Below are 20,696 nucleotides of genomic sequence, written 5' to 3' on the forward strand. Positions count from 1 at the left end.
TTGAGGAGATACTTATTCAATGATCAAACTCCACAAGGGCATTTCTTTCTGGCGGATGATAAAATCGTCCCATAATGTTACAATACAGAAGACATATTAAGAAACAAGGGCCGTATTCACAAACACTTTTATGTCATCAATAGAAGTTTTTAAGAGATTTGCTTTAAACAGGTTCACCAAACTGCTAAGGCCTGAGACCAGGACAGTTGCTAGTGACAGGTGGTGATGATTATAGGGGCCTACAGCTGTGTGGGGCCCTAAGCGATGCTTATCATTTGCATGTGTTTTTAAACCGCCCCAATTAAAACATTCAAGATATTTGAGAGTGTTCAAACAAAAGTATATGCAAAAGAATTAAACTCGAAAAGGAGTACTCGATTGCTGTGTTCGGTGTGCATACAGAGAGTTGCGTCTCAGATGCGCGAATGCAGAACTGAGTTCACCTTCTCCTTTACTAGCTGTGGACGTTGTCCTTAAAGGGATACTCCACCCCAAAAAGTATTCTCTTTTTGAATAAAATTTTAATTAAAATGATCAAAAATGAGAGTAAAGTATTTTTTTAAGTAACAAAAGATTTCTTTATCAAATGAATGCTGTTCTTTTGATATTTTATTACTCAGAGGATCCAGATTTTTATATTTATCAATGTTTCCACAAAAATCCAATTCATTTCAAAAAATAAAAATATCAGAATAATTTCTGAAGGATTGTGTGGGTTAGAAGACATTACCGTATTTATATTTAACCAAATAATTGATATTGATAATAAAAATTAAGAAGTACTTACCCAAACTTTTGAATGGTATTGAAGAAAGGTACAGTAACCGCACATCTAATAACGTTTACAAAAGAGGTTCAGGCATTATCTATTTTTCGTCTATTTTTAAAAAGACATAATTTAATACATTATAAATGTAAATATTTAGATATTTAGGTTCTAAAATCATGAGATAGTAATTTTGCTCTAAAACGCTTCTCACAAATTTCTGACGTATATTTTTTCCCCTAATTGTCTTTGTAAATATGGCCACAGATGTCACAGAAACCATGTGGTGAGCTCTTTTAAGGCAACCACCCAGATATCTTGCATGTGCAGGTAACAGTCCCGTGCAAATCAATGAGGAAATGGTTTTTGTAGGTCATAACAGATTTCAAAAGCACACTATTGTTGAGAGAGGTCACGCTTAAACCAGATTAGTACCAGCTATTGTGAAAACACAGTTCAGAATGTACTTTCAGGCAACACGAACAGAAGAAACCCCACACCTTCAGGAAATTCTACACATTTTAATCACACATCACGCTTTGTGGAAGCACCTCACATAGTACCAGAGCACAGATGTACACTTGTACACTGCTACATATGCTATACATTATTGTCATTTAATCTTTGATGACAAGCCATTTATGTCAAGTCTAAGAGCTTCAAGGCAAAAACTGAATAATGATATCAGTAGTAGTCATTTAAAATAAAACCCTAGCCTGGGTGATTTTTAAATGTGACATGAATAAAAACACAACACTTTTTGTATCCAGACCTAATAAGCCCATTAAGCAATTCAGTATATTTCTGATATATTGCTGAGATGAGCGCTAAAGTAGATTCAGCCACAGAATAATCTAAAGATGAATTCAGCCTCGAAGCATCACCAGATTGGCACACAACATCATTTGCAAAACTTCATAGAAAAATACACAACAACCCCATTACATGACGCATACTTAAGATGCATGGCAATTATCACTAAGAAACTCTTTAAATAAATACAAAAAATAACAGGCCATACATACTCTTTATATCATAACTGGTCCCAAAACAAGGAAAGTCAACAAAAAAATCTGTAATAAAAAGTGTAAATAACAACTACAAATCTGATTCTTGCATTGAAAATGATTCATTAACATCAAACACCAACTTAGCGAGACTTTGAATCGAATTCTGTTCAGTTTTTATCAGTGTGATGCTCAATCAACACGCATCGAAATCAAGTCCAAAACTACAGCATGAGCAATTTAGCGAAGAAAAAAAAAACTATTTCAGGACATTCCAGGGGACAAATGTAATCACTCTAAGGAAAATACATCACCTCTGTAACAATAAGGCCTCTAAAACAATGTCTGTTTGAACAGAGGGGAAGTCTACAGCAAAGAATCATGCAACCCCACCAGCACAGGAATTCAATGCCTGAAAACACTGGAAAACAGCAAAACCCTCATCGAACGCTTCATATTATCAACAAGCATATGATTGGCTCATGGGTCAAGCTAAAAAAGACCAAACCATCAGCACAAATTCCATTTGCCTTCTGCTTGAGGATCATTAGAATATTGACAGTGCTAACTCATTCCCTTTGGTTTAGTTTTGAAATGACCTGGCAGAAAACTGCTCTAAACTGGCAACGGTTGGATAAACAGTAGTAAAGTCACTACTCTGTTTCTTAAAAAAAAAGCATCTTGCCGATTGCATTTCTTCAAATCTATTCAGATGTGATGTAAACATCTGAATATTTCACACAGTTGCTTCAGCTAGAGTCTATTTTATGTTTTAAAAGTGCTGTAAACTGTGCTCTGTCTGCTGCTACATCTGGAGCCAGTGGTAACCAGTGCAAACTAGGCTACATACGGTAGATGGCACACATTTATGAAAAGAAACTTATCTAAGCTGAAGTGTGAACAACTCTGGGCCACATATGGTTCAGTTAACAGGGTCTCCGATTATCTTATTTATTGAGTTAATGCATTTGATTGACATGCCATTTGAGAACATCAAAAACATGACCGAGAAGAAAAGGCTGGTGTGTAATGTTGGTCTCAGCCAGTTTGTGTGAGTTCTATCATTGTAGACTCCAGTGTACCAACCGATTCAGCCTGGATTGAGTCAGCTTCATCCAATATTGCTCACTAACAGGATGCTACAGTAGTCACTGTACCAAAAGAAAAAAAAAAAAACAAGGAAAGAATGACACATCTGATTGGCTCAATGGAAAACCCAGAGAGGCAGGGAGCTTGGTTTGTTCCATTTGCAGCTGGGCAAAAAACAAACAAAAAATTCTACAAATTCTTCACTAGACCACAAAAATCCAAACATGCCAAAGCTAACTTGTTGGCATTTCTCCTGAAGAATGTTTTCGCACAATAAAAGTAAATGGGGTCCAAACAAAACTGGACACTGGACCCCACTGACAAAAACATTTTTCAAAAGAAAGAAAGTCTTATAGGTTTGGAATGACATGAGGATGACGACGATGAAGACAATACTTTCATTTTAGGTGAAGTTTCCCTTAATGGCCAAACCACTGGTGTGCCAATGGACTTTATTTTGTACTTTATTTAATGGACTTCTCATTAAGTAAAGCAAATGGGCCACAATATACAGTATGCAACATTCCATCTGTTCAAAAGCTGGGGTTGTCATAATTTTCAAAGTCATGTCTAATTCTCAAGATGTATTTGTTGTAGAACCCATTGAATACACTGCAATTTTCAACTTACATCTAACTGCATCTACCCTGACAAAGGTCTACTGCAAAACGTCCACCAACCCTGACCTATAGTGAAACAACCAACAGACTCTGAGTGCAGTGTGGGAAAAAAACTGGTTTATAAAGAGGAAGAACAAAACTGCTGATTCACATGAGCTTTCATCAAGTCCAGACATGCAACTGTGCAGTAATCGGGACGTTTCGTGGCATTACAGGAAGGTGTGTCTTTATAACTTTTGCGCTGGCATGGAAAGTGCAAATTGACAAGATAGAATTGATTGCTTATGCGTGTCACTGCTTTTCCGAGTAGCAGCAACCAGATTCTTTTGATGACTGGAATAAGGTTTAAACGTGGCGATGTCAAACCACTGTACTGCTTAAATTGGCGTCCCTGTCATCAAGGATTTAACTCAGAAGACAAAACAAGCCAAGTGGCTATTTGACCGAAATCTGTCTTGTACGATGCAACCATTAAAGTTGTGTGTCATAGGCACCAACACCTTAACCACAGGGGCAAAAGCACTTGTCCAGGCACACAACGTTTCGGCCAAGCAGCACAAACGTAAGAGCATGTGAACAGGGACCATCCTTAACTGAAAGAAGGACTCACAGAGCTCTGGTTCAAGAGCAGTGATTGGGAGTTGGGAGAAGGTCAGAAGAGTCGTGTGTTGTTAAAGGAGTTGGAGAGGAAGGGGGTGCTGGGGGCGGTATAAGGTGGAGGCGGAGGGCTGGTGGTGCTGAGGTCGGGGTAGGGCTGAAGGCCCATCTGTTTGTTGTCCTGGAGCTTCCGCACCACCACGCGGCAGAAGTCCTCGCTGTGCCGCTCGCAAGTGTCTAGAAGCTTCCGCACTTTGGCGGTACGTGTGGGTTGGTTCACGACCAGTTCATAGTCCTCGCGCATCAGCAGCTCACGGGACAACAGAGCATCTAAACTCTGGTTGAGACACGCCTCCGTCATCTGCCGCACCACATCCTCCCTTCGGGCAGCAATCCAGCGAGCTACCGGACCTTGAGTGTCCAATGCTGTAACAAAATCTGCAAGGAAAGTCAAGAGCACATTAAGGAGAGCCTGAATCAAGGATGCCAAAAGTTGACAGCAACTTTTAAAAAGACCTTACAGATGCTTTGGTCCTATTCAAGGTATGACTAACAGGTTACCTTGTGGATGTGGCTGCAGCGTGAGGGGTTGTATGGGAAGAGGCAGGTCACTTTCACTCTGTGATGCATGCGGGTTGAACGGGATGTTGAGGTCGGACACATGCTGCGCCGTCTGGTATTCAGGGCTGAGGTTGTTCTGAGAGCAGTGGTCCACAAGAGGTTTTGGAGGATCAAGCGGAAGGGATATTAATGATGCCTGCGGACCAGCCTGAGCAGCTGACACACCTGATGATGTAGAACAGAACCAATAAACCAACCAGTTAAAAGAATCCAAAGACCAGATGGAAATAAGAAGAATAGATTAGGTGCATGTGATTACAATACCCTAACATTTCGTCTAAGTTTGTCTTTTGAACTGCATTTACTTACTATATGGTTAGGGTTACTTGCATGTAATTATGAATAATTAATTGTGGTAGCACTTTATTTTACAGTCCTGTTTGTCATGTACATACTATGTACTTATTATAGTAATTACAATAACTATGTAATAACTAGGTACTAACCCTGAACCTACCCCTAAACATAACCCTACCCCATGTAGTTACCTTGTGTTACCAGAACTTTCTTAGATAAATACACTGTAAGTACACTATAAGTACATGTTAGTACATGTACTGTAAAATAATGTGCAACCTTAATTGTTGTTATAATAATAAGTTATAATAACATGTAACGTGTAACAAGGACACCTTAAAATAATACTATGAATTTTCTCATACAGCAATTCCAGCTAATTTGTTTTTGTGGAAGAAATTAAGTCAAGTAGTGAACAATAGGACGGTGAGTAAGTGTTGGCAGAACAAATTTTTGGGTGATCTTTCTTTTAGAAGAAATGAGTCCTGCCTTGAGAGGGATTGGATATGGTAAGGCAGCCCGGATGGGATATTTCTGCTTCGTGGGAAGAGCAGGATCCTGATCCAGATGTGGAACTGTTGTCCTGTAACATGAACAAGAAAATTAAGACCCCCATCAGACCATTCTCATCTCTGATTAAATACTGAATCATCAATAGCCCAGGACTTATATTTAAAAAACCATAGTAACTTACTGGCCAAGGGATGTTTTGCTCCTTCACAATCTTTTCTTGGATTAGTTTCCCATTTGTTTGAGATGATGAGCAGCAACTTGATGGCCTCATATACTGAGGGAAAGCCGGCACAAAAATTACAATACTTTTTATTTATTTTTTTGCTTTACAGTAACAATTAAACTAATTCCACTAACTAAATCTAGACAAAAATGGGAATTAAACCAATAGTTCATCCATGCATAGTTACCTTTGTTCGTTTCACTTCCAACACTGCTTCCAAGAAATTAATCTCATCAAATCTTCTCAGCATGGGCTCCAGGTCAATAAGACAATCTGTACAGTACAGACGAAGCAGCTATTACGCTTCAAAATAATTGAATAAAATATATATATTCAAAATGTATGTATGGTCACCAGTCATGTTTACACATACATCATGCCCTCTTGCTCAATCTGTCATCAGAATAAACAGGGTTTGTTCAGTTGCTCATATCTCAAAACAGTACTGTAAAAACTACTACTGTAGAAACACTACTGTAAAAGACTTCCAGTTGAATTTCCCTGAAAGTTTTCTGAATGGGTTTTTGGTTAAATGCCTGAAATAAGGTCTGTGGTTCAAGGTATGCTCGGGTTTTATTTACAATCTAAAATACATCAGTAATCAGTGATTTTCTTAAGCATATCTGGTACATTAAAGAACCCCTATTATGGATTTTTGAATATTACCTTTCATCCAGTGTATAATACACCTCTAAATGAATGAAAACATCTTGCAAAGTTTTTAAATCTGAAAGTGCACCGTGAATAAGGTAACAGTCTCTCAAAAGACAGAGACGACAATTCTGGATGAAGATGAGCCCACTGCTCTCTCTGTCTATTCACACTCATTTCCTCATTCCCCTGATCTGTTGCAGGGTTTGCAAAACAGAAATCATCATGAGAAAACTTAACTTATAATGACTCAACATTTTTACTTGTCAGTAACACCAGAATTGCCAGTAAGAGCGAATGATAGAATTGTGGTTAAACAATTACAATATTTAACGATCCACAAGAAAAGGTCATCATATTGGAATGTGACAGCATGAAGTAAACACATTCAGAAGAATTGTGAAAAGCAGGGGAAAGGTCAAGGGTGGGGATCAGGCTGACACTCACTGAGAAAGGAGGGCCGTTCATTTGGGGCCGCGGTCCAGCCGCTGGTCATGAGTTTAATGAGGGTCTCTCGACTGGGAATTTCTGCTGGCAGACTGTCCAGGCCTGTGTCGGGTCGAGATCCTCGGAGAACACTGAACATGATCTGCATGGGATTGGTGGCCTCTGCTCACAGAAACAACAAGAGGACAGTGACAGAGAAAGGAGGAATGTTGCCTGGATACACAAATGGCTGCAGTTTATGAAACTGGAGGAAGTGACCATGAGAGGAAATCTGTGTCAGGAGTTTTTTTTTTTTTGCATCAAAGACATGACACAGCTAAATTTGCTTAGTGTTGAGTAAGGCTGCATAATGAATCTAACTTCACTGGTTGCTGTGCTACTTTGGTTACTTTGAATTAGCTTTTATTTTTATATTTTAGTTTTCATTTTAATTGTAAAATTTAGTTTTTTTTGTTTTTTTTTTGCAAATTATGTATATATCATTTTAATTTATTTGTTTTATTTTGGTATATCAAGTTAAACTAAATGAAAAGTTAAAACTTTGCTGTTAACACACTTTAGTTTAGGGACAGGTTCTCACTTTTAGCTAGTTGCACAGCATTCTAGCATTTCGCCTGTTAATTAGTACTTATAAACCACATATTAATGCCTTATTCTGCATGATCACATTCTAGATCCCTTTATTCACCCCATACCTAAACGTAACAACTACCCTACTATTAATAAGCAGTCAATTAGGAGTTTATTAAGGCAACAGTCTTGGTTAATAGTTAGTTAATAGTGAGAACTGGCCCCCAAACTAAAGTGTGACCACCTTGCATTGGCAACTAGCTGAAATAAAATCTGATTGATTTTTTTTTTTTTTCCAGTCAACGTTTTATTTGAAGTAACTGGATTTTTTAAAAGGTTTTCGTTAACTTTAACAAAGCCTGGTGTTTGATCTTTATGTTTTGTACTGAATAGAATAAGCAGGGAAAACTTTAAAAGAGTATTTCAGTACAGTATTCCATCCATGACAAAAAAAAAGGTCTTTATAACTTCATGAAAATTTGGTTTTGGTATCTTACTGGCATTTCATACTGCAACCAATCACAGACATGCATTATTTTAATGGTGAATAAGAGGAGTTTAGTTTATAGGCCTATATCAGTACTGACAAGTGCTAGACTGACAGATTTAAAGCAGTCTGATTTACACATTCATTATTAAAGCAACTGTTTCGAGAACATTTTAGTGAATTGTCTAAGTATGGCATAATCTCTAGAGTCACTGATCCTGGTCCAGGATATTGGCTGGTATTCTTAAAGCTTCACAGAATCCTCTCAGAGAGCTTCTAATATAGCTTACAGATTTCAAACTAGGAACTTATCTGAGAACAGCTTTGAACAAGGAAAAGACAAAAACTTTCATCTTAGCGAGGAGGCGGGGTTTGACCCTGTTGCTAGGTATGATGCATTCTTTTGAAGACTGTGATTGGTTGTGACAGGCTTTGACAATAACAAGATGATGATCATTATTATTAGGCTAGTAATACTCTGTAATTAATATTAGGGCTTACTTGTTCCATCATATTTATTTTTCCGCGTGTTTGAAGTGTTGCGCATTATAACCAATCACACGCGATTCTGTTGACTTTATGAATGCAATGGCCAATCAGAGACGTTCAGATGAGACTTCGTTTAATAAGAGATTCTAATTATAATATAAGATTCATCCAACACGGTGTAGATTTCTTCACCAAATATAACAGGAGTGATTTTTAAAGTTCATAAACTCGCGCTAGACTGAAGTCAGCGATTATTTTCTTTGCTCATTTTCTGTAGCAGCTGTTTGCGTAACTGAGGAAATGTAAGCATTGTAATTATTGTAATTATATTGTAGTATCATGTATTGGCGATCTCACAGGCTAACGGTAGGATGATATGATTATGGAGCAGATCTCCTAACAATTTTTGACACTTAAGAGGGTTAAGATTGATTTGTGAATAAATTGTATCTTAACTAGGATGCTCGCTTTAATTCTAACGGGAAACACCCATGTTTTTTAGGAATTTTGCAACTAATAATTTTCATGAATATGTGCCCTGATTAACACTGAAGCTACTGATTCATCTGTGTGACTAGAGATGGGTTGTCCTCTTTTGTTTAAGATATTGGCTTATTCTGTATGTTGTTATAAGAAATGAGAAGATATGAGGTCAAAATTGTCCTTATTTTTGAAGTTTGGTTATGTTTAAAAAAAAAAAAAAAAAACGCTTTGTTCATCATTTCCGATGTTCACATACATTTGGGCCACTTTCAAGAGCAGTCAGAATGTAACAGAAGACATATGAACTAGGTGACTGTCATGGAACCCATTGGTACACTTTCTATAATTCATGATCAGCCAATGGACCCTACCTTCAAATGGTATCCGTCTTGAAAGCACTTCCCACATGATGATGGCGTAACTGAAAGAGGAAGCACAGAACAGATGAGTCTCTACGTCCAAATCTGGCAATCCCCCTTTGGAGACAAAACTCACTTTCCTATCAGTCAAATAATTTTAACATGCCCTCTGACTAAGATCACAAAACCTCAGATATTTTGGCAAGTTGACATTTACTTTCTAAATCACTTCTCTTTTTGGACCACAGCAGTGAAAGAACAAAATAAAGCCCTCTTTCATGAGCGGTTTTGGTGAGCTATGATTAAACCCAGAAACTGGTTAATGTTTTTCGGTTATGTTTTTCTGTTTCCCAGCCTCTCTCTTTGTTCTGAAAAATTGGTGAAGTATTATATAAATCCACCCATAATTCCCAACAACCTGTACTGCTATATTCCTCCCTCCCAATCAAAGGGTTTGCACATCTGTTAATCAATGAATTTCATTGGCTTTTCCATTCACTTGTAACTTGGATAAGGCTTTTATAGATTCCTAGCCAGATCAAATATTTTAGAGATAAGAATAACTAGAAAAATGTTTCCTGACTTTTCCAGGCCTGGAAATCACTTTTAAAATTCCCAGACATTTCCAAGCTCGCCATATGAACTCTGAAGATAAATTAAGGGTGGAATTTTGCTGAGTCAGCAACAGACTGCGGCCATGGTGAAATAAGGACAGCTGAACGTCTCAAGGGGATGCCCCCCGAAAAATACAGGAACTGAAAGAGCAGTACTTTAAAAGCCTGTAGTAGAAATAATATGAATTTCAGAAGGAAGTCCACTCATCCGGTCAAAACTGGAAGCTTTATCAAATCTACAGAAACTGACCTGTACATGTCATATTTGACATCAGCTCTGCGGTTCTTGGAAGGTTCGTACTCCTCAGGTGGCATATAAATGACTGTGCCTCCCATTTCGGCAGGTTTGGAGCCGGAGCCTTTAGTGATAGAGAGCTGGCGCCATTTAGATAAGCCAAAATCAGCTATCTATTCATTAACACACACATACAAGACTTTAGATCAGAAAGGCCAAATGTAAAGTTGCAACATAAAAAAAATCAAAAAATTACTTTCGGCCAAAATGGGTTTATCTGTCAAGATACAAAATAAAAAGGGTGCCACTGAACTACATTTGTTACCGTAGTTCTTACCATTATCTGCCTTTTTTTTTTTTTTTTTGCTACAAAATTATTTTTAAAAGCAAAAGAAAATAATAATCACTTGCTAGCATTTTTTATCCATTTTCCAATTACAATGAAAGAAGACTTGGGTTTGAAGGCTTCATTTGAAGACATTTTTAGTGAATAACAACTAAAAACTACAGTCTGTTCCTCATGCAAAGCTATTATATGGTTTCAGAAGACTTGAATTACAGCACACAAATCATATGAAGCACTTTCATGATACTTTTATGGTGCTTTTGTGTCCATTTTAAAGCTTCAGAGCTCCGGTGCCTATTGTAATTGAAAGTAAAAGAGCCACCAGTACATTATTCTAAATATCTCCTTTTGTGTTCCACTGAATAAAGCAATACAGGTTTAAATTTCAATTATCCCTTTAAAGTAGTAAAGGTTTGCAGACTTCTCAGAGAATAAATAATGAATGATTATGGTATTTTTTAAATCCACACGAATTAAGACATGTTAAGGCATAGCAAGAGAATTCATTTAAAAGGGAACAAAAGAGGCTTTTTATAGGAGTAAAATATTCAAACTTGGGAAAGAAACAGGAAAGAGCAGACTTACAAGATACCGACATTGATAACGTTCAGACAAACATGGACACAGCTCAAATGACAACAAAAACATTAATAGTTGATCACCCTGATGTTCAGATAACTCAATGACTGCTTACATTTTGTAAGTTCCAGGAAATATATCTACTAATGCATCCAAACACACATGTGAAAGTCTACTAAAACGGGGCATGGAGACATCTTCAAGCAAATCTGCGCAAACCTTAACATGGTATTCCCCATCCATCAGGATGTTCTGAGTTTTAAGATCATGGTGTAGAAGGGGTGGTGACATATTGTGGAGGAAGTTTACTCCTAAAGCGATCTCATAAAGAATACGCAGTCTCAACGGCCAGGCCACCACTGGGTACATATCTTTCTGTAACACAATAAGAAAATACAGAAGTCAACACTCAAGAACCTGTGTGCCATAAAGCAGAAAGTGAAACTGCCCATTACGCTAATACTACTAGACTAAACAGGAAGTATGTAATGTAAAAGAGACGCTGTTTGTACAGTTATACCTCATGTAGAAGCTCATCCAGTGATCCATTGGTCATGTACTCAGTCACAATGCAGAAGAACTCGGGCTCATTACAAACCCCAAAGATCTGGATGATCTGGTTAAATCGAGCTTTGTGAAGCACCTCGGCTTCCTTCAATAAGCAATTCCTTTCCCTGTAAAAAAAAAAAAAAAAAAGGTAAAAAGATCAGACAAGGACTACAGTTTCTTTTTTCTGTCACCAGACCACAGGATGAAATATCAATTATTGAGTGAATGGATTACCACAACTCTTTTTCTATTATCCATTCTTACATGGGAAATCTTGACATAGTTTATAAATGACAACACTTTTATGTTGCTTCTGTGTCCTTTTTGAAGGCCACTCATTAAAACAGCACAAAAATAGTATAAACATTATATGAATTATATAGAAAGAGTATTGGAATTATATTCAATATTAAAATAAACTATATCAAAATTCTGGACAATACTGATAAGCTGGTAATTATTTTCACATTACTGGATTTCACATTACTAAAATCAATAATTGTACATGCTACAAGTGAGTTTATAACACCTGCATGTTATTAAATACATATACATATACATTATATAAATGTTCATCAAAAAATGAAAAGTCGGTCCTCATTTCTCACCCTGATGTGGTTCAAAAAGACTTTCATTCATCTTCAAAACACATGAAACTATTTTTTGTTATTAATTTTCTTGCAAGTCAATTCCATAAAACTATCTTACTTTGTTCAAAGATGAAGAAAAGTCATATGGGTTTGGAATGACACAAGTGTGAGAAATGACAACAGATTCGTGTGTGTGTGTGTGTGTGTGTGATGACAGCGTAGATGCTCATTTCCACTAAATTTCCCATTAATTATCCAATATCAACTCATACAGATGAAAATGCATAGATGAAATCTGAATTTCTCCTTTTGTGTTTAGCAGAAGAAAATACTCATTCAAGTTTAGAACAACATGAGGGCGAGTAAATGATGGCGGAACATTTGAAGTGAACTACTTTCATTTTAACTAAACATCTATCTCCCTGACTTTAAAATGTAAGTCTTTAATGTTTACCTGGTTTGCATGACTTTCCCAGGCCTGGAAATCCCATTCCATGACACTTCCAGGTTTTCTATGATTTTAGAAACATCTGACCTGACCTTCAACTCTTTCGCAGTCAGTGTCTGCCCAGAAAGAGCATCTGGTGACTAGTCCAGACCGGAGCATTCGAGTCCATCATATTCTCGCTTTATAGCGGTAACATGACTAAAAATGCATTTAAACATCTCTAACATACAGTTCCCAACTGCAGTAAGATACCCAAAGCATGTCGTCTGACCGCATACTTCATGTGTGTACGTGAGTGTCGCACTATAGTTTAAATCAGTGACCTTATTTGCACTGTATCCCTTCCTAAAAACCTGCAACAACCAGCGTCTATGGGAAGACTACCAGACTGAAACAATCAAAGCACATTAAAAAGCCCGACAACCTTGGAAAATGGTTAAGGAACCGTACATTTATTATGCTAATAAAGACGCAAAGCAGACAGCACAGGTAAACTGACTGAACTCACCTCTCACCAACCGGTGAATCCAGTTTCAAGCACTTGATCGCCACCGTGGTGCGCCAGTCACTGTGCTGCGCCCTGAACACGGTCCCGAAGCCGCCTTTACTGAGGTAGTGCAGGTCCGTTAGTTTCCGGTACGGGATCACCGGTAAGGTGCTGGTGAGACTGCAGATGTTGACGCAGCCGGTGTGCTCCATGTTTGAGGATAATATGAGATGAGACGGGCCCGTTCAGCTTCAGTAGAAAGGAGAACTGAAAGCGCACTGTTACTGCTGATGAGAACCCTCACAGAGAGACTAAGTATCGCGCATGTGTCTACATGTTGTAAAAAGCGGTCTAATCTGCGTAACGTACTATATACTCCAGAAATAGGCGTTTGTGTGAGTCTGTCTGACTGCTAAATGATGGAGTCATAATATCCTTGTTAAAAGTGTCACTGAATAACAGATGGAGAAGAGATACATCCTACAGCTCGCGCTCGGAGACACGCCCCCAATCCGAACGACGCATTTTATATCGCGCCGTAAAACAAACGGATAATAACCGCCAAAACGAAATAAAACCACCACAGTTTGAGATTAAAAGGTGACGGAACGTGTTCGTGGTGGTGGGTGTGCGCTAGTCAAATATTGCGCAGGTGTGTGAATCAGTGGGTCGGACTACAATCCTCAATGTTATGGGTTTCGAGTGTGAGTGTGTGTGTGTGTGTGTGTGTGTGATACCACCCTTTAGTCCCGCCCTAGAACTGATTATTATTTGTTGCGGATAGATGAATGACAATTTAATTGGCAAATCGCAGATATATTTTAGACCCTTGCAGCCAATCCTGTCGCAGGGGGCGGGATTTCTCTGAATACAGGTAAAGTTAAGGAACAAAACAAGCTTCCGAGTGTCGAAGGGTGCTACATTTATTTTAATAACAATTTTGGGGTGTATTCACCAGACCTGAACATTGTGAATATCGGCTTTTCCCCGTATTTTAAAGCCTATATTTACTTTTACACATAATCAAAAACAGGCTAATCAAACAAAGGCTATACATTAGTTCGTTTATAAATGATCTACCATGTTGTCAGCTTTATGCTGATGACACAGTAATTTACACATCGGCTAAGTCATCTGCCAAGGTTGCTGCAGTTTTAAATAAACAAATGGAAAGGATATCTATATGGCTCTAGGAAAATCATCTTACTCTGAATGCTAAGAAAACTGTCTTTATATGCTTTTCTAATAGAAAGCAAAAAGAAAAGTAATAATTCGAGTAAATAATAAAGAAATAGAGGATGTAAATGAGCTTAATTTTACCGTTTTAGACTCACAACTAGACTTATTAAAATTAAATATATCTCAAATGAGGCAGCTCATCTTTTTATTCATGCAATGATTTTGTCCCGCATCTCATACTGTATTACATTTTGTAAAAAAAAAAAGAAAAAAAAAGAAAAAAGAAATGATACGCTAAATTTTACAAATGTAAAAATCTGTCATATATAAAATAGATTTTTAAATGTTTGCACAATAAGGCACAGTTCGTTCTATGTAAACTGATAAGGATGATACAAGTAGAATCACTAGGAGTTTGGCAGGTGGGATTAATTTTTGTAGAACTACACAAGAGCAAAGAGCCTTTTCTATTGAGGGTTCCAAACTCTGGAACCTGTTGCCAAATGAGTTTAAGGCAATACTTGAAATTAAGTCCTTTACATTGAAGGTAAAGCGGTGGTTTAAAATAAACCAGAACTGCACGCATATTTAAATGTAATAATTTTTGTATGTAAAAGTGTAACTTAATGTAATTTTTTTTCTTTTTTTTTCTTATATATATAATTTAGGTAGGTATTTCAATGTCTATAAATGACATATTGTGGTAGCTTTATTCTAATAGTTTTATTCTTTATTATTATTATTATTATTATTATTATTATTATTATTATTATTATTTTAGAAAAGCCTTTTATTTTTTAGAAAAAAAGATGACAATTAGCTTTTGCTATACTCTCTATGTGCAATACATATTTTCCAGTTTTGACTGGGATAACGTTTTTTTTGTACTGTCCCTATACAAATGAACTTATGCATAGGCCTATAAATAAATTATAATAAAAAAAAAAACATAACTGCTGAAAATATAATTGAAAAGCTGACATGGAATAGAAATGAATTCCCTCCTCGAGTTCTTATTGTCAGTGGTTCTGGGTTCAGTAATGATAACAACGTTAGCTCTCATGCAGAGGATGCGATGGCTGCCTTGGTAACCTGAAGTGTTTTGCTCTGGGCACAATGGGAGGGAAGTGCCCTGAGGTACATTATTCCTCATTCTGTTAATGGTTATGATAGTGGCACCAACAATAAAGTATATTATTAGAAATCTTGTGTGTGTGTGTGTTTTAAGCCACTTTGGATGGGTTAAAAGCAGAGCACGAATTCCGAGTATGGGTCAGACTGTATGTCATGTCACTTTCATTTTCACTATTTATGTCATTAACTATAAAACTTAATGACATAAATGTCACAGATTTTCAATGCTTTTTATTATTATTATTATTTATCCGGACAGTGTCCATCTTTGTAGGGTGTAACTAAATATAAGTGTATATAAGTGTAAGTGTATAAGTGACTTACATTTCTGCAAGTTACATGGTTTCACCAGTAGATGGCGACAAGGGACTGTCTTTCTGATTGAGTCATTTAATCATTCATTCAACCAATTCTTTCTTTTACTCATTAATTCATTCTGCATTGTTTGGTGCAGCAAAAATAGACAGAGTAACTGTAAATAGTGAGTCTCATACCATGTCTTACTCAATATGAACTTGTATTATTTATTTATTTATTTTTATACTGTTGTAAAAGCAATATCACACTCACATTTCTGATTTTGTTCTGAATATCAGCACAGTTGTGATGCAATCATAACAACACATTATTTGCTTGTGATATTGTTTAATTATACTTGGTATCATTTAGCAATAGCAGTAATTAATAAATAATTATTAAAGTCACCAAAAACAATGCTTTAGCTGAAAACAAACCAAATAGCAAATACATTCTGAATGTCATTCATTTAATACATTATTTTCACTATACATAATATTTATTATTTTTACTATTATTACTATTTTTTTCATACAAAAGTAACTGGGAAAAACAATAAGATTAAGACAAGTTATTGTAATATTTTGACAGTCCTAATAATTTGCAGGTTTATCATTGCCCTCATGATCCTCCAGTGGTTGGCATTCACTGCATTAAACACAGCTGAACACACTTCACTTCTGGTCATAAATGGAAGAAGTATTGATTTGAAAGACTGAAACAGGTTTTAATATATGTTGGGGTGCTGAAATATTTTATAATTCATGTACATCATTATAGGTTGTTAACAAAAATAAGAAAGGGGAGAATGAAAAACTGTCTACTGGTATCCCTACACACACACACACACACACACACACACACACAACATAAATTTAGACTGATTTCTAGATATTTTTTATTACTACATTTGCAGAATCCATATTCATACACCAGGCACTGACTTTCGATGTCTAGCAAATCATATGACTTATAAAAAATAAAAATAAAAAAATAAAAATAAAAATCTTGTTTATTTACAGACTGAACTAAATTGATTTTTTAAAACTTGTTACCATCTGGTGAATTTAAAGGGATAGTTCACTCAAAAAGGAAAATCCTGTCATCATTTACTTGCCCTCATGTCGTTCCAAACCTGTATGAGTTGTTTTCTTATGTTGAACATAAAGGAAGATATTTTGAAGATTGCTGGTAATCAAACAGTTGGTGGTCTCCATTGACTTCCATTATAGGAAACAAAAAAAAATACTATGGAAGTCAATGGAGACCACCAACTGTTTGACTACCAGCAATCTTCAAAATATCTTCCTTTATGTTCAACATAAGAAAGCAACTCATACAGGTTTGGAACGACATGAGGGCGACTAAATGATGATGATGAATTTTCATTTTGGGGTGAACTATCCCTTTAATAATCAGCTCAAGTGTCAATGGCGCCATCTAGTGCCTCCCAGTAAAACATGAGGGACTCACATGTGTCCTGATGCATCCCCGCAGCGGCGTGTTCAGTTTTTTCCACACCTAACTTTTCCACTTTCCATCAACAAAATGCAAAACAAGATGCAGCCAAATGGTAGCTTTTATTGTGTTGTGAAACCAGTCATTACACAGCAGCGAGGAAAAAAGGACCAGTTTTAATTCTACATTAAATAAAGGTTTAACTACCTCACAAAACGTTCTTGTGATGCTTAGACCAATACTCTGATGTTTAATGATTCTGTAATACTGTTTCAAATGATTGCAATAAAATATAGCTAAAATAAAATTAAAGGAAAAAATCTCATATATAAATAATCTTTACTTATCTGTGATTTTTTTCACTCTGCTGTCATGAATTCGTATCAGATTGTCTGTTGTTCATATTTTGACTGTATAGCACTCAAAGGGGGATAGATCACCCCTAAATAAAAATTCTGTCATTAACTTACCCTCATGTTGTTCCAGATCTGCATATCTTTGTATCTTCCGTGTGGAACACGAAAGCAGAAATTCTGAATAATCAGCTGATTTTATACATGCAGTTACAATGAATGTGGACTGCAGCTTCACACTTTAAAGGAAATCAAAGCATCCAAAAAGTATCACACAAGTGTCTTCTAGAATCAAATGGTGCCTTTGTTTCAAAACGAACACAAATAAAAAGGCATTGTTCACCCAAAAATGAACTTCCCATCATGTCATTCTAAAACCATGTTGAACTTTTGTTCAGCTTCAGAACACAAATGAAGATATTATTTACGAAACCTGAGAGATTTCTGTCTCTCCACTGAAAGGCCATGTAACCAAAACTTTGGTGTTTCACGAAGTTTATAAAAACATTATAAATGTGACCCATATGAATCAGTTTGCATGAATCAATTGTTTATATTATATATTAAATCTGTTTCTCATATAATCAGAATCAGAATCAGAAAGAGCTTTATTGCCAAGTATGTTTGCGCATACAAGGAATTTGTTTTAGTGACATAAGCTTCCAGTACACAGAGACACCAACACACGGACAAAAAAAAAAAAAAAAAATGTAGCCAAATAAATAAGTGTGTAAACAATTGTGCTATAAATGATAATGGGATAGGATTGAAAAAGATGCAGGGATGTACTAGGATGGAGGGGTAACAAATAAATATAAGGATGTTGCACTTTTGTTTGCATAAGCATAAGTGGGGAACATTTAACTGTTCATGAGGTAGATTGCCTGGGGGAAGAAACTGTTTTTGTGCCTTGCTGTTCTGGTGTTTGCGGCTCTGAGGCGCCGGCCAGATGGCAAAAGTTCGAAAATGGGGTGACTTGGATGTGAGGGATCCAGAGTGATTTTCTGAGCCCTTTTCCTCACTCTGGATGTATACAGTTCTTGAAGGGTGGGCAGGGGAGCACCAATAATCCTTTCAGCAGTCCAAACAGTTCTCTGTAGTCTTCTGATTTTGTTGCTGAGCCAAACCAGACAGTTATAGAAGTGCACAGTACAGACTCAATGACGGCTGAGTAGAACTGTTTCAGCAGTTCCTGTGGCAAGTTAAACTTCCTCAGCTGGCGAAGGAAATACAACCTTTGCTGGGCCTTTTTAACAATGGAGTCAATGTGATTGTCCCACTTCAGGTCCTGAGAGATGGTGGTTCCCAGGAATCTGAATGACTCCACTGCAGTCACAGTGCTGTTCATGATGGTGAGTGGGGGGAGTGCAGGTGGGTTTCTCCTGAAGTCCACGATCATCTCCACTGTTTTGAGCGTGTTCAGCTCCAGGTTGTTAAGACTGCACCAGACAGCCAGCTGCTCAACCTCTTGTCTGTAAGCAGACTCATCACCGTCCTGGATGAGGCCGATGACTGTAGTGTCATCTGCAAACTTCAGGAGCTTGACAGAGGGGTCTTTAGAGGTGCAGTCGTTGGTGTAAAGGGAGAAGAGCAGAGGGGAGAGAACACATCCCTGAGGGGCGCCAGTGTTGGTGGAGCAGCTGTTTGATGTGAATTTCCCCAGTCTCACCAACTGTTGCCTATCTGTCAGAAAGCTGGTGATCCACCGACAGATAGAGCTAGGAACAGAGAGCTGGGTCAGTTTGGTCTGGAGGGTTGTTGGGATGATGGTGTTGAAAGCCGAACTAAAGTCCACAAACAGGATCCTCACATAAGTCCCTGTTTTGTCCAGATGTTGCAGGATGAAGTGCAATCCTATGTTGATTGCATCATCCACGGACCTGTTTGCTCGGTAAGCAAACTGCAGGGGGTCCAGTAAGGGTCCAGTGATGTCCTTCAGATAACCCAGAACCAGTTTTTCAAACGACTTCATGACGACAGACGTTAGAGCCACAGGTCTGTAGTCGTTAAGTCCTGTTATCTTGGGTTTCTTTGGGATGGGGATGATGGTGGAGCATTTGAAGCAGGAAGGTACTTCACACAACTCCAGGGATCTGTTGAAGATCTGTGAAAAGATGGGGGCCAGCTGGTCAGCACAGATTTTCAGACAGGCTGGTGTAACACCATCTGGGCCTGGTGCTTTTCTTCTTTTGTTCTTCTTGAAGACCTGGCGCACATCATCTTCACAGATCTGAAGAGCAGTAGGTGTGGAACGGGGGATTGCAGGAGGTGTTAATGGTTGTGCAGGGAGATGGTCAGAATAGGTGTTGGGGGTTTCAAATCTGCAAAAAAACTCATTCAGGTCGTTAGCAAGCCGTTGATTAGCCTCAGTGCAAGGGGATGGTGTCTTGTAGTTTGTGATGCCCCTCAGTCCTCTCCAAACTGAAGTTGAGTCGCTGGAAGAAAACTGGTCTTCCAACTTTTTAGCGTAGGTCTTTTTAGCCGCTCTGATCTCTTTGTTCAGTGTGTTCCTGGCCTGATTGTACAAGACCCTGTCCCCATTTCTGTAGGCATCCTCTTTGGCCTGACGAAGATGTCTGAGTTTTACTGTAAACCATGGCTTATCGTTGTTGAATGTTAAATAAGTCCTGGTAGGAATGCAAATATCCTCACAGAAACTAATATAGGATGTTACAGTCTCTGTGAGTTCGTCCAGATCGGTGGCAGCAGCTTCAAAAACACTCCAATCAGTGAGGTCAAAACAAGATTGTAAATCCTGCTCCGTTTCGCTGGTCCATCTCTTCACAGTCCTTACTACAGGTTTAGCAGATTTAAGTTTCTGTTTGTAGGACGGTATAAGATGAATCAGACCTAACGTCCCAAAGCTGCTCGTGGAACAGAGTGATATACATCCTTTATTGTGGTGTAACAGTGATCCAATATATTACTGTCTCTGGTGGGACATGTAACATGCTGTCTGTATTTTGGCAGTTCACGGGAGAGATTGGCTTTATTAAAGTCCCCAAGAATGATTAAAACAGAGTCCGGGTGTTGTTGTTCTGTCTCTGTGATCTGATCAGCAAGTTTCTGTAAAGCTGAGCTCACATGCGCTTGCGGAGGGATGTAAACACTAACCAGAATGAACGAGTGAAACTCCCGCGGCGAATAGAACGGCTTGCAGTTGACAAACTGCATTTCTAGATCAGGACAGCACGTCTTCTTTAACACA

At 37.7% G+C, this 20,696-nt stretch overlaps 1 protein-coding gene across 2 annotated transcripts; it reads right to left on the reverse strand.

Annotated features, from left to right (window-relative positions):
* Nucleotides 1–1,271: 1,271 nt before the first annotated feature.
* ripk2 (receptor-interacting serine-threonine kinase 2) lies at nt 1,272–13,795 on the reverse strand. 2 transcript variants are annotated; one of them, XM_026195728.1, is made up of 11 exons: nt 13,089–13,795; nt 11,514–11,667; nt 11,213–11,368; nt 10,084–10,241; nt 9,232–9,281; nt 6,832–6,993; nt 5,921–6,006; nt 5,692–5,784; nt 5,487–5,580; nt 4,641–4,865; nt 1,272–4,517 (listed from the first exon to the last, which is right to left on the reverse strand). In XM_026195728.1, exons 1-11 carry the CDS (start codon nt 13,277–13,279, stop codon nt 4,135–4,137), a joined length of 1,752 nt encoding a protein of 583 aa, XP_026051513.1. In that variant the 5' UTR covers nt 13,280–13,795; the 3' UTR covers nt 1,272–4,134. The 2 variants fall into 2 exon arrangements, with proteins under 2 accessions (XP_026051513.1, XP_026051519.1); XM_026195734.1 differs by lacking the exon at nt 13,089–13,795 and adding an exon at nt 12,587–12,795.
* Between the last annotated feature and the right edge of the window lie 6,901 nt (nt 13,796–20,696).

This window comes from Carassius auratus, chromosome 2 (assembly GCF_003368295.1).
Source record: "Carassius auratus strain Wakin chromosome 2, ASM336829v1, whole genome shotgun sequence".
Classification (NCBI taxonomy): domain Eukaryota; kingdom Metazoa; phylum Chordata; class Actinopteri; order Cypriniformes; family Cyprinidae; genus Carassius; species Carassius auratus.

Coding starts and splice junctions, on each gene's coding strand:
- ripk2 (XM_026195728.1), bottom strand. CDS start 13,279: ATGGAGCACACCGGCTGCGTCAACATCTGCAGTCTCACCAGCACCTTA. Junction 11,369..11,513: donor TGGATGAGCTTCTACATGAG/GTATAACTGTAC, acceptor ATTGTGTTACAG/AAAGATATGTACCCAGTGGT. Junction 4,866..5,486: donor CATATCCAATCCCTCTCAAG/GCAGGACTCATT, acceptor CTACATCATCAG/GTGTGTCAGCTGCTCAGGCT.